Raw genomic sequence first — 14,517 nt, 5'->3', positions numbered from 1 at the left:
TAGCAAATTTAATAGATGATCCTTAATATAACCTCAGTATTTAAACTTGAGTTAAACAATATTTTCATTCCTAATCAAGAATACCTGTTATTAGTGCTTTCAAAATAAGTAAAACTTATATCTCCAGAGCCGTATTTTTTGGCATGTATGCTCCCTGTTCAGTTATGTGGCCCCTTGATGACCTTAAGCACTAGATGTTATCGATTGATAAAATAAACCAACATATTTTGAACTATATTTCTGTAATATTGCCTTTTTGCAAAAAAGTAGTGGCCATTTTAGTAAAAGAATAGTAGCAAAATATTAAAGGAATTTTGCATCAGAAACTGTACGCTGTCATGTAATAACAGGCACAAATTGTTGCAGTACCTGGGAATTTGAAATTTAATTGCTAGTATTATAATATCCATCAAAATGTTTCATGAGAATTTTAGTAATCCAGAAAAATACATTTTTAAAATATGCACTGGATACAGAAAGGAGCTCAATGGGCATTGCTGGGCATTTATTTTACCATGTTTAACCCCCACCATGGGTACTATTCATTGTAGAGGATTCTCAGAATCAGAAGAGTGCAGTTTTCATACTTTTCAGGGTTAAATTAGCAGGCCATAAAAAACAGACTATGAAGCCTTAGCGTCCCTGATTGCACCAAAAACTGTCTCCATGTACTAAGGGAAAGGGACTGTTCTTTCCTGGGTCGTCTAACATTTATGAAGTGACATGAAGTAAAAGCATCTTCATTGTTAGGAAATACCATTAGCAAATTATGTATGAGAGTTTCTGTTATAAGAAGACATTTTCCTTTTGTGTCTGATACTGACTTTTATTATAAGCCTTAGGAATCTTCTACATCATTTGGAAGTCCACGGATTGGAACTTAAGACCAAAGGCTGTCTTCCGCTGAGTATTCGCTTAAATGTAGCCAGCTTGTACCTCTGCTTACTATGGGTACAAGATGTCATGGTGTCTGACCTCCAGGAGTTTATAATATATTTTGAATCAATGACTTAATGAGTGCATTATCCCATTAGTAACAACGTTGTAAATAATACGTACTTTCTAGGCTAGCCTACTGATTTTATTCGGTGCATTAATTTACTGAATTCCTGAACTCTGGGTCAGTATTTAAGGGGTTAGTCAGCTCCCATAGTGCTGTCAGCCATTGCCCCTGGTGCCACAATTAAGGCTGAGAGGGTTGGGATTTGAAGTGGCCTCAACCTTTGATGGTGGCTGGTTTGTCAAGGCTTCATGCAAGGTGAGTGTCCCTTCGCCTTTGTCAGTGGTTGCTAAAGGCTTTGGTGGCAGGATATCCAGGAAGTAGCAGATGTTGGTGTATAAATTACTTATAAGTCAGGTGTTTGAGTCGAAAGTTGCCTTAAATCCGTTTGTAAACATGTTGCCTGAGCCTCTAAAAAGCAAATATTTATTAAACATTTACCATGTGTAAAATACCATAGTGTCTTAAATTATTGTTTACTGCATTCACAGTGTAAACTCTGGTTTACTACATTGTAATAAAATGCAGCCAACTCAAACTTTGAAAAGAAAGTATGAACGCACAAAATCTGTAGTAATTTTATATTGGATTCACTCTATGTCTAAATCATTTCAGGGCACTATGGTACAGGTTTACTCCTTTTTTTTTTATTGTCTCCCCATTTTAATGTCTTTTCATTCTAATCACTAATTATCATTACCCTTGTAACTACAATTATTGCTGTTATTTTAATCTACACCTATTTTAAGCCAGTAAGTCAGACAGCAGAATGAGACTAGAAGGCCCCAGCCTTGCTGGTGTAAGTTAACTTTTTGATGCCTTGAGGGTACTGTCTACTTTACAGAGAGACATCATTCTAGTCAGAAAGATAGCATGCGGGTATGTAAACTCCTTCAGGACAGGAAGTCATTTATTTATGTAGGCCTAGTCTGTCTACAGATATTTATCGAGTACCTGTTATATGTCAGGACTATGTTAAGCAGTTGAGATATAATAGAGAATAAGATATTTTGGGCTTTCATGGAAGTTTTAGATTAGCATACCTAGAACATGGTAGATGAAAAACATACGTTTGTTTTAGTTGTTGACTTTTGAGCTTTTGAGTTAGTATACTTATGACTTGCAAATTTACCTTTCAGTAAATTATTAAGGCAAAAGAACTTTATCCAGAGAATACAGTTTACTAGAGGTGAATATATAGAATCTTACATGGTTTAATTTTCTCTTTGCATTTGGGATAATAGTCCACTAACACATTTCTATTCCACATTTAAAAATTTTTATTTATATTCTGCCTTGTTCCTAAAAGGACTTAAGGCAGTTTACAAAAATGTATGAATGTGTCAAGATAAAGAAACAGAATGAATGGAGCTAGGACTGAGATTAGAATACATAGCACGCATACCACCGTGAAGTCCTAGCCACTTACATGTGCCATCACATGGTATTCTTATCCTCCCACCACAGAGTCTGTAATCCTGCCTATATCTGTACCTGTTGTTTCCTTTTTTAAAAAAATATAGACCCTTTCTGTTAGTGGAAGATCAGTCTCACCACACATGTTCTGGATGCCATCCTCTCACTTTGTCCAGGACTTTGGTTTCTGCCCTCTATCTTTATACCCCTTGCATCTGGGATCAGAGCTGTTGTCATACAAATATGTTCAACTGTGACTCGTCTCCCTGATCCCCCCCGCCCCTCCCAAAACACACCCTTGGTATTCACATTCCTCTCCAGCTACTGCACCATTTCTCTGTTTGTCATTTCAACAACATTTTTCAAAAGAATCATTGACACGAACTTTATTTTCATGTCCTCATCTCCCATTCATAGTCAGCCCACTCCAGTCTGGTTTTCAGTCCTCTACCACACCACTGAAACTGCGGCCATGCACAGCAGTGACATGCACAGCAGTGACATCTGTGTTGGCATAGCCAGTGGGCACTTTCTAGTTCTCATCCTGTGAGAGCCCAGCTGCACTGACCTAATTGGCCAGTCCCTCTTCCTGAAACACTTTCTGCTTTGCTTTTCTGTGCCCACACTAGACATGTGTTTCTCCTCCCTCTCACCGCACTTGTCTTTACTTGTTCCTCAGCCTGTCCAATCTCTAGATGCAGGAGCTCCTCACAGCTTGATCCTGGCCCTTTCCTTTCTCTTAATACACATTCCAATGATGTTTTCTATTGCTTTGATTTTGGATATTATGCATATGCCTTCCCAAGTTTATATCAATAGCTGAGACCTTTCTTCTGAACTCCATACTCATATATTCGGCTACTCACTTGATATGTACTCTTGGATTTCTCACAGGCATCTTGAACTTACCATAAAAAAGTCTTATCTTACCAGAATCATATCTTCCACTTCAGAATTATCTCTCCTTCACTCTTCCCCGTTTCAGTAAATGGTACCACTAGGACACAATTGTTCAAGGCAGATGTGGAGGCCATTTTTGATATCTTCTTCTCCTTTATACCCCACCTGTGTCTAATATATCACCAAGTCCTAGTTGTTCTGGGACAAAGCACCTCTTATGCATTTACCTACTTTCCCCTGCACTAAATTGGCGGCTTTGTATGAAGTTAAAAGAGCCCAGGCCTGCTTCCTCTACTGAGAAGATGAGCCAGGTGAGTATTGCAGGCAAGATATTCCTTGAGGAATTACTTTGGGTACAATATGAGTATGTTTACCAAAAAACCGACTTAAAGCTTTTGAAGCAAATGTAAATCATCACCATTTAAAGAAATTATTAAGGCACCTGTAGACTGTCTTGTAAGCAATGTAACTTCCTAGACTACTCTCCCAAAGTCCATGTTAAAAGTACATAAAGAAGCTGAAAGAAATAAAAAGGAAAGAAAGAAAATAGTTAGAAGTTGGGGACGCCTACCAAAAATGGTAGTTGTTGTTTTAGAATATAGGTTCCTAGTCCCTTGAAACCCTTGAGGCAAGATATGTCTTGGAATTCACTTTGTTTTTTTTTTTTTGAGGAAGATTATCCCTGAGTTAACATCGGCTGCCAATCCTCCTCTTTTTGCTGAGGAAGACTGGCCCTGAGCTAACATCCATGCCCATCTTCCTCCACTTTATATGTGGGATACCTACCACAGCATGGCTTGCCAAGCGATGCCATGTCCGCACCCGGGATCCGAACTGGCGAACTCCGGGCTTCCGAAGCGGAACGTGCGCACTTAACCGCTGCACCACCAGGCTGACCCCTGGAATTCAGAATTTTTTGATCTTTAGAAGAAGGTGCATAAACCGTATATTGTGTAACACTTCTCTTGCAACCTTTGGTACCGCCTCATAATCATATTACTATTTCTGAAGCAAAATATATAAATATTCACACGAAAGGGGTAAAAACTAAATAACCTCACACTAGTTCATGTCAGGTTTTGCTGTCAGATGAGTTCAGGTCAAATTAGATTTTGCCACCAAAAGAGTTATGAAAAAACTTTTAGTTTCAGAGTTTTTTGGACATTGGATTTCTGGTTAAGGTATTGTGGACCTGTCTCTGGTTCATAGCTTTTCTTTCTAGTAATAATTAGGACGTCTAGACCAGATTTTGTTAGGCTATGCCCGGGTCTTGGTGTTAAAACCGTATCTCCTGCCTGTACAAGACAGCGTCATTCTTTTTCTTCTTTTTCCTTTTTTTTTTTTTTTTGAGGAAGATTAGCTCTGAGCTAACTGCTGCCAATCCTTCTCTTTTTGCTGAGGAAGACTTGGCCCTGAGCTAACATCTGTGCCCATCTTCCTCTACCTTATATGTGGAACGCCTACCACAGCATGGCTTTGCCAAGCGGTGCCATGTCTGCACCCGGGATCCGAACTGGTGAACCCCGGGCTGGCGAAGCGGAATGTGCACACTTTGCTGTGCCACCAGGCTGGCCCCCAGGATAGCTTATTTCTCTGTTAAATGTAGCAGGAAGGTGTTTATCCAATGGGATCTAAAAGTGGAGTCAATTCATTAAGAAGCAAGGTTTGCCTTTTGTTTTAAAGGGCCATCTGAGAGTTTACTTACTTTACGTTTTAATGTAAAGGAGATAATAACTTGGAAGATAAAGTGGTATACTTTAAAATGAACCTAGGTTCTGTGGCTCATAGAATTTAATAGCTGGAGAGGATGCTTGAGTATGTTTTGCTCATTTTACAGATGTTGATTTCTGGAAAGGCCATGCAAGGCAAAGGAGGACCCCACGTTTTCTGACTCTATACAGAATCACACAGCTGCTTTTTCACAGCTAGTTAATATACTAAAGGCCTACTAAGAAACGTTATTATAATAGAAGAAAAGAAGCAGAGTACAGGGATCCTGTGCTCCAAAGGAATGTAGAGTAAGGACCTTAAAGCTCGCCTGGAGAGAACTATCCCCAGAGGAAGCCCCATGATTAGGTGATTTTGTAACAGTTAAAAATGTAAAGCAATCAAAGAACAGAAGGAAGTTTAAGTGCTATTTGAATGGTTGAGGTAAGTCTTACAGATTTCCTGGAGAGGGGATCATAAAAGTATGAGAAATACAAAAATTTTTGGTTTACTTTTTGCATGGATTCATAATTGAGAAAGAATGTTAGATTAAATGGAGTTGGTAAATGCCACTTAAAGTATGTGAGGTAAAACTATAACATAAACTTCCCAGGTTAAGCTGCAATAGTCCTTTTCAGTTATGTTTCCTTAGCAGTCATTTCTCTTTTTCTCATTGCCCTATTTGAGTTTCAGGCAGATAGGTCTTCTTGGAAGAAGTCAAACATATTAAACACCATTAAAACAAAATGAGATAGGTATAAATACTGATATAGAAAGATGCCTATGAAATACTATATTAGCTAGCTTTCTGTTGCTAATGAAGCAAATTGCTACAAACTTAGTGGCTATTTAAAATAACACATTTGTTATCATATAGTTCTTTAGTTGGAAGTCTGACACAGTCTTGCTGGGCTAAAATCAAGGGTATCAGCAAGGCTGAGTTCTTGTCTGGAGGCTCTAGGAGGGAATCCCTTTGCTTGCCTTTTCCAGCTTCTAAAGGCCACCTACATTCTTTGGCTTATGCCTCCCAATTCCCCACCCCCGCCCGGCCCCGTGATCTTCAGAGCAGCAGTGGAGCATCTGTGACCCTACTTCACATCTCTTTCTCTGACTCTCTTCTTCTGCCTCCTTCCACTTTTAAGGACTCTTGTGATCATGTTGAATCTACCTGGGTAACAAGTGTAATCTCCCTATCTTAAGGTCAAGTTGATCAGCAATCTTAATTCCCCTTTGCCACTTAATCTAACATATTCGCAGGGAATGGATATTAGGATGTGGATATCCTCGGGGACCATTATTCTGCCTACCATATATAGTAAGTAACAAAAGAAAGTTGCAAAACAGTTCATAGACCTGTAAAACAGTTTAATTCCATTTGGATTTGAAAAAATGAGTGGTGGTGAGAAATCATATGGCATAAGGTGAAATCCACTTTAAGAAAACTGTGTATTCAAAAATACCCACATTTAAAGAGAAGAAACTTTGACTATTCGCTTTACCAAAAGATTCTCAACGTTTTTGATTGTCAGGCAGTGGGACAACATTCAGTTTACATACTGTGAATCTTGTGCAAAGCAAAGTGTGCTTGTACACTTCCGTACCCTCCCAGTGGAGTTCTCTGGTTTCCGCTGGGTATTGTTTAACTTGAATCAAGAGAACACTTACTCCTTAATCTCTGAGAGATAAGTGCAAATTGGGTCTGGCTTCAGAATTTCTTTGTACACCATGAGCAGTACATTTTACTGAAAGTTAATTACTGTCACACACAAAGCATAGTATTACTTAATCATATTTATTAAATTATTAACATTTATTAAATCTATTTAGATAAATCTTTTGTTTACATAGTACCCTTCCAACTTTGAATGATGCAAAATCTCTCTAAAATTAGCATTCGGTAGAGAGTAATTTCCTCCAGATATACAGATGGGAAACAGTAAGAATTCACAGACAACCTGGTGTAAACAGATGGATCTTACATCACCCCTGCCAGCGTCAGAGCACAGCGACCCTGCCATATCCTGCTGCAGAAGAATCAGACATTTGGCCCCAGTATTTTTATAGTTCACACAAATAAAATCTCACTGCCTTTATTCTCATAAAGTGCCCTTAAAATGTGAATTTCTTAGTTGAAATGCATTGAGCATTTCTGTATGCCTGTTTATATTTCTATCTCTTTATTAAACATTGAGTTTCTGAACTGATGAGTCATGCTATTTGTACTGTAATTTTCATATAGCTCTTTTCTATTAAATGGTGGATTTTAAAATAGATACTTTAAAATTCAAACTTCTTTCTTCTAGCCTTTTGGATTATGGTTTTGAATTGAAGTTGATTGGGGAAAATACTGCTAGTTCCCATAAATGGAAAACTTTGTATTTTAATGGTGTGATTTTTTTTGTGTGCGTTACTGAAAAATGTAAATTTAAAACTACTTGAATCTGATGCGTTACTGAAGAGATTTTAGAAGTTCTTTCTTATTTGGTATTTAAGTGTTTGTGTTCCAGAACATTTAAAAATTAACCTTACTGTGTATGTAATGAATACTTAACACACCGAGTTTTCAGATTGAGCTTCCTTCTTTATAATAACCAAAATCTGTTGCCTGACGAAGTACAGCTTAATTGCAGGTAGTGTTTTCTTCCTTTGACGTTATGTTTAACTTCAACAGGCATTTTTATAAGCTCAGTGGGCAGGCTCAGTCTAGATATTTGACTTTGGCAGGCGGGATATGAAATAGTTTAAATAGTTTCACTGCGTATTTATTGCCCAGTGAATGTACACTTGTTAGAGGGCTGCCTTTTTTTTTTAATCTGAGGCATAAAATAGCAAAGTATTTTTTCACTGCTCTTTGTGGTTACCTGTGTTTTGCCATGTAGGTCTTTATATACCTTTTGCAAAGAGGAAATGATTTAGTGATGGAGTGCTCCCACTGACCGATGGACGCAAAGAAGAGAAGGTAACACCATTTCTTCCTTTTCCCCTATCCTTCTAGGAAAACACAACAAACATTTCACGTATGTCTAGCTTCTCTTCAGTTTAATTTTCTTGTTGATGTTTATTAAGTAGGAATAGTGACATTTGTGTTGATTGGTAAAGAGAGAAAGATATTAAAATAAAGCTGATTAGTGGTAAGCTTTCTTGCTGGTTCTTTTCTTATGCTTATAAAAGACAACAAAATCTCTTCATTTCATCTGTTTAAGGCTTTTGAAGCCTTTTTTTCTCATAAATAATTTCAGGTTTTCAGAAGTAGCCTTATTAATTGTAGAAAACTAGTCATGGATGATATTTTAAAAAGAGGGTTATGTTTGTGGATTTTCTTCCAGAAACTGTGGTTATACCTAATTACAATTTAGAAGAATATTGTTTAGCAAAAATAGAAATTCCTAGGTATCACAAAATAAAGAAAACCAGAAAAGTTTCTGTGCCTCATTAAAATATTGGCATCAGTGTTTTAGAAGAAAAGAATATGAAAAAAATGTACTATCAGTGGCAACACATAGGAAAACTTTGTATAACGGAAACCCAGGTATCTTAATATGCCCTGTCTTAGAAGGCGAGGCACTTAAGATGTGGTCATTATTATGCAGCTGTGTGTTTTGTGTTCTTCGAACCAGAGTCATCAGATGGAAAGAATTCTTTGGCTAGAACATGAGTAAAGCATGAAGGATTTTACTGGTGCCTGTTATAAATTTGATTCTTAAAAATGTAAATAGCAATTATAGAGCTTAAACTTAGTGTAAAGTGAAACATGGACACCTATTCCTTCTATCTTTCTCATCAAATACTTTTTTACCAAATTAAAAACTAAAAATTTAAAATAAGACTCCAACTTGGGACATGTAACTTTACTATCTAAACAAGGAATATTCTTAGAATCTTGAAATTTTATGCTACTAAATCATAAAACTTAAAAAAGTAGGCCAGGCTTTGTTTGCTTCTTAGAGATGAGTATCTATGGGTTTAGATTATTCTCAAGCCTTTTATATAGTGGTTTTATCTTTGCTTCTGTGTCATAACCAAAGGATAAAATAGGTGCTATTTAGACTGTCTGACCTAGTCACCCATGAGCTGGTAAAAGATACAAATCTCATGAAAGTATTAAGAACAAAAGATAGGGACGGGCCTGGTGGCATAGTTGGTTAAGTTTGCGTGCTCTGCTTCAGTGGCCCAGGGTTCATGGGTTCAGATCCCAGGCGCAGACCTATGCATTGCTCATCAAGCCATGCTGTGGTGGCATCCCATGTGCAAAATGGCAGAAGGTTGGCACAGATGTTAGCTCAGGGCCATTATTCCTCACCAAAAAAAAAAAAAAAGAACAAACGATGCAGTTCAGAATTGCTGGAACAATTAGGCTGTTTTTCTTGATGTTTGTAGCTCTATAGAGGCGGAAGGATCCAAAGAAAGAGGCCTGGTCCATGTCTGGCAGGCAGGATCCTGTTCTGTAACACCAGAGAGATTGCCAGGCTGGGGAGGAAAGACTGTTCTTCAAGCAGCCCTTGGAGTGAAACATGGAGTTCTTCTGACTGAAGGTATTGAAAAGAATGGCTTAGCAAATACTGACTGAAACGCTCACAACTGCCTGGGTGGGTAAGAGCAAGTCAGAGAGTTACTGGATACCACTGGTTCCTGATGCACTTCGCTGGACCGTATGTTCCTTTGTTTTTCAAAATATGTTCTTACTCCCTTTATCAGAAATCAAATTAGTTGCTAAATTTAAGATATACCATAATTAGAATAAAAGAGAATTATAGTTCTTAAATTATATAGTAATAAGTACATGAAAAAGTAACTTTTGGAAGGTTACCTCTTTAGAAACTCTTGCATAGCTTTTGTTCATTAAATGAATTAGAAGAATAATGCTAATAATAGCTAATGTTTATTAAACAGTTACATGTGCCAGTCACTGTACTAAGTACTTTGTGTTATCTCATGGAGTCTTCACAGCCACCTTATTAGGTAGCTACTGGTGTTATCCCCACTTCACAGATGAGAAAGCTGAAGGTTGGAGGTGGGGTGTGTGTGTGTGTATCAATAATTTTCCCAAGCACACACAACTATTGGAGTGTCCGAGTCAGGACTGAACCCAGAGAGTCTGATTTCAAAGCCTGCTTTTTAAGCCACTTGGCTCTACTGTCTCAGTACAGTTTTTTTCAGGTATAAATAATACTTATAAGAGCATATAATAAAATCTATAAATCTGTGACAGATAGAAACATAGGCTGTAATTTATAGAGAGAGTTGCCTTTAATTTGATGGCAGTTTACAACTCAATCATAGCAAATTTGATTTGGGCCAGGACTGCCATTGACTTCACTAATTTATAGATTTCTGCTCTGTAAACATTTATTTAGTATTAAATAATGGTTTGGTATTTTCCTTGTAGAAACTAAGATAAGACAGATTCTAGGAAACGAAGCTAAAAACTGACCTTAGTGGTTTTATGGGGTAAACATGGGTTTGTTTCTAACCCTTTTATTATTATGTCACTTTTGTTACAATAACATGTAAGAACATTAGGCCAGAATTTGGAAAGTGTCTTTAAGAATATGACTATATTCAGTACCTACCCTCTGGGCTTTAAAATGTATCATTCTCAAGCATATATCAGTGGAATTCTGTTACTATGTTTTGTTAGCCCTTCAATAAGATATTTAGGAACCCTTCATGAATATGATATCGTTAAAATCTAGAATCATACTTACAAAGTTGGAACAACTGAGGGAAAACTTTTAAGAAATATATAAATAGCTTATCATTGTTCATATTTAAGCAGTGTCCCGGTTTTAAGTGTCAAAGTTACAAAAAAATCTCATCTCACCCAAGTGTGTAGTTTGAAATGGCAGAAAGATCTGTGCTCCCTTTCCAGGTGAGAGCATGGTACTACTGATTGAATGCTGGAGATTTTCAAACTGCTTTGTGTCTAGTCATTTTGACTATTAGCTGATGATTCAACGAGGACACTTCACTGATTCACTATTTTTGGGGTACTCCAGGTTAAAAAAAGGAAGGGTCTTTAAATATTCGTTTCTTTGCAGTATTGCTTTCTCTGGTGGAATAATATCAATGGAAAGAGTTGGTGAGCTGTTTTAAGTGTACTGTTACATCACTTGGGAAGAAAAGTTTAAAAGATAGTAACCAGTGAGCTTACTTTCCCAGCACTCGTTTTCCAGACTGGAAGTTCCCTAATGAAAGCTCGTATCTTCCCTCTGGTCACTATTCTGTTCTTATTCCTTATGTAGACATTGTGGTGAGTTAATTTGAGTATATAAATGTGTGCCATGTATAATCCAAAGATAAAACCTACAGTTTTTTCATCATCAACTCAATTGCTGCCTGTGGGAAAAAAATAGTACTTATTTCTTCATTAATTTTGAAAAATGAGTAAGTCTCTGGTCATATGGAAAAGAAAGGATAGTGAGCTTGGTATAATATTTTTCAAAACTCATGGCCAAGTCTTTGTTCCATTTGAGTTTTTTGTTGTTTTTTTTTTGAAGATTGGCACCTTAGCTAATATCTGTTGCCAGTCTTCTTTTTATTTATTTATTTTCTTTCTCCCCCAAAGTCCCCCAGTATATAGTTGTATATTCTAGTTGTAGGTCCTTCTGGTTGTGCTGTGTGGGATGCTGTCTCAGCGTGGCCTGACGAGCAGTGCTAGGTCCATGCCCAGGATCTGAACTGGCAAAACGCTGAGCCGCCGAAGTGGAGCGTGTGAACTTAACCACTCGGCCATGGGGCCGGTCCCCCATTTAAGTTTTTTAGCCAGCATAGATCACATATACATGCCGCCGACTTCTCTGGTGCTACAGTAACATGACTTGGCAGTGCACCTGGACACAAGCAGGTTATCATCATTTGTGTACCCAACTCCCTGGTGCTTTTTGTTTTCATCCTACAGCCAGCCAGTCACCCTACAAAGGCTATCAAATATCTAGTATACAATATATATTATATGTAACATTTACAAATTATACATAATATGGTACAGAACATGAAGATGGTCATGTCTTGTTAACTCTGGTGCTTTCTGTGCAACATGCAGACATAAAGCTAATGTTCTTAGTTTTGGCCAGAATGGGTCTCTACTATTTTTATGCCATTGCATAATTTTCTGTGGCTCTGACTTGTTCAGTAGTAGTGAATGTTGTAGATGTTAGCAAATGTGCCTTTTGTATCTTCTGCTTATTTTATCTTAATGTGATCATCATTTTGTCTTTGAGTGCTTGGGATCTGCTTCTGTAATAGCCTATGATGATAGCCGATTGTGGTGGATTGATGCTAGGAGTTTGAAGGATGAGGCTGAAGGAAAGGAATTAATACCCTTCATTTGAAAGTAGTCTCTTGCAGTTTGTAGAAATTCTCACTATATTTCAGCATGGTAAAAGATGTTATTTGTTAAAAGATGAATAAATGTGAAATATTGTATGCTTGAACCAAATCTCTACAATTGTGCTTTTGAAAATTTTAAAAAAAGACTCCTATTTTGTTAAACTTAGAGGGAACTAAAACTTTACTGATAAATTTCTAGTTAATTCACTGACTCCCTCTTTTTTTTTCCAACTTTCAGATGGTGAAGTCTACAGCTTTGGGACTCTTCCCTGGAGAAGTGAACCAGCAGAAGTTTGTCCGAGTAGCCCCATTCTAGAAAATGCCCTGGTTGGGCAATTTGTTGTTACTGTGGCAACAGGGAGTTTCCACAATGGAGCAGTGACAGAAAGTGGTGTAGTGTACATGTGGGGGGAGAACTCTGCTGGCCAGTGTGCGATAGCTAACCAGCAGTATGTTCCAGAACCGAATCCTGTCAGCATTTCTGATTCTGAGACCAGTCCTTTGTTAGCAGTCAGGATTTTGCAGTTGGCATGTGGTGAGGAGCACACTCTGGCATTATCAATAAGCAGAGAGATTTGGGCATGGGGTACTGGTTGTCAGTTGGGTCTCATTACCACTACCTTCCCAGTTACAAAGCCACAAAAGGTGGAACATCTTGCTGGGCGAGTGGTGCTACAAGTTGCCTGTGGTGCGTTCCACAGCTTAGCACTCGTCCAATGCCTCCCTTCCCAGGATCTGAAGCCAGTCCCAGAAAGATGCAACCAGTGCAGCCAGCTCTTAATTACTATGACTGATAAAGAAGACCATGTAATTATATCAGACAGTCATTGTTGCCCATTAGGTGTGACACTGTCAGAATCCCAGGCAGAAAACCAGGCCAACACTGCCATCAGCCCCTCCACTGAAACCGTTGACAGCCGGGGAGACGTATTTGAGAACACTCTTGTAGAAAATGATCTGCCCATTGCTACTGAACTGAATGTTGGAAATGTTCAGACCACGAGTGGTGATGCCATTTCCTCCCAACAAGACGTCATGGGAACATCTGAAATTTCTTCTGCCAGAAATATACCATCGTACCCTGACACTCAGGCAGTGGATGAATACGTGCAGAAGGTGTCAGATCGTTCAATAAGGGAGAACTCAGAGAACAGTGAAAAGCCAATGGCATCTCAGGTACCTGCTAAATTTTATAAAGTATTTTTGGAGTTGAACCATGTGAGTTTTTCTTTAGAAGCTTTAAAATGCCTAATGCATGGTAGCATTTTTTATTTTTTGAATTTGACTATAAGTATGTCTTATCATGTTAGCATAGATAAGGAAAAACTTGGGTTAATTAAAAATTATTCTTTATGTTCAAATTCTGGCCCTTTATGATGTTGAAAAATGTCATGCTAGGCTTGTTTTGTAAGTAACAAAATCCTATTTTTTTTCCTAGTACTTTTCCCCCATGGCTAAGGTGCTGAATTTTGGTGAGCCCTTAAATAGTTTAATCTACTATAGCTTATATTTACAAGATTCTTCTCACCTGTGTTTGTGCTACTCTCCAGATTAGGCAGAGAAAAGTCTTTGCCTTCTTTATCAGGGAAGGTTGTTATGTGGTGGATCCCTCAATTGTAGGCAGACTTAGAAAGAAAACTTACTGGCATCACATATTGTTTAAATATTTTTCAGCTATACCTGTGGTCATTACTGGGCTTTATTGTGGGGGAGGGGGTTAATATTTTCTTCATGTTATTTAAACTACTCTCATTTTGAAAACTTGTAAATGGAGAAAAGCTATTTACCAGTAGCATACAGTAAAGCTTGAGTCTCCCTGCTTAAAACAAATTGTTTTAAAAGGATAATCTGTTCTTTACTTGTAGTGTAAGCCTTTTAATTTTGCTTTTACCTGTATAAGAAAATAAAACAAAAAGAACTGTCCTGTGGTGTGTTTTCAGGTTTTGAAACCACGTAGCCTCTTGATTCTTTATTCCTGTTGTTCACTTTGTCAGAGTGAGAACGTGGCTTAAGGTGTTTTAAGAAACAGTTTTTATTTTGCAGTTTACTTACTGAAGCTTGTGGATATTTTATTTCTCTTTAAGAATAAGCTGTTTGGAGAAAGGTATTATAAAAATCTAAACAAAACAAAAGAAATAATTTAACAGGAATGCATGTAGAAAATT

General features: G+C 37.7%; 1 protein-coding gene across 4 annotated transcripts in view; it reads left to right on the top strand.

Moving 5' to 3' along the window:
* The window catches only part of ALS2 (alsin Rho guanine nucleotide exchange factor ALS2), a 72,221-nt gene that overhangs the window by 4,299 nt on the left and 53,405 nt on the right, over window positions 1-14,517 (top strand). For 3 of the 4 annotated variants that reach the window (XM_046658174.1, XM_046658173.1, XM_046658171.1), the window contains exons 2-4: window positions 7,903-7,982; window positions 9,401-9,555; window positions 12,591-13,528. In XM_046658174.1, the coding sequence (XP_046514130.1) occupies window positions 7,963-7,982; window positions 9,401-9,555; window positions 12,591-13,528 (1,113 nt within the window). In that variant the 5' untranslated portion in view covers window positions 7,903-7,962. Of the gene's footprint in view, window positions 1-6,222; window positions 6,339-7,902; window positions 7,983-9,400; window positions 9,556-12,590; window positions 13,529-14,517 lie in introns of those variants that run through there. The other variant, XM_046658172.1, reaches the window with a different exon arrangement.

Source organism: Equus quagga, chromosome 4 (genome assembly GCF_021613505.1).
Source record: "Equus quagga isolate Etosha38 chromosome 4, UCLA_HA_Equagga_1.0, whole genome shotgun sequence".
NCBI classification, from domain to species: Eukaryota; Metazoa; Chordata; class Mammalia; order Perissodactyla; family Equidae; genus Equus; species Equus quagga.
Note: the sequence above shows the minus strand (reverse complement) of the source record. Positions and strands in the feature narration are given on the sequence as shown.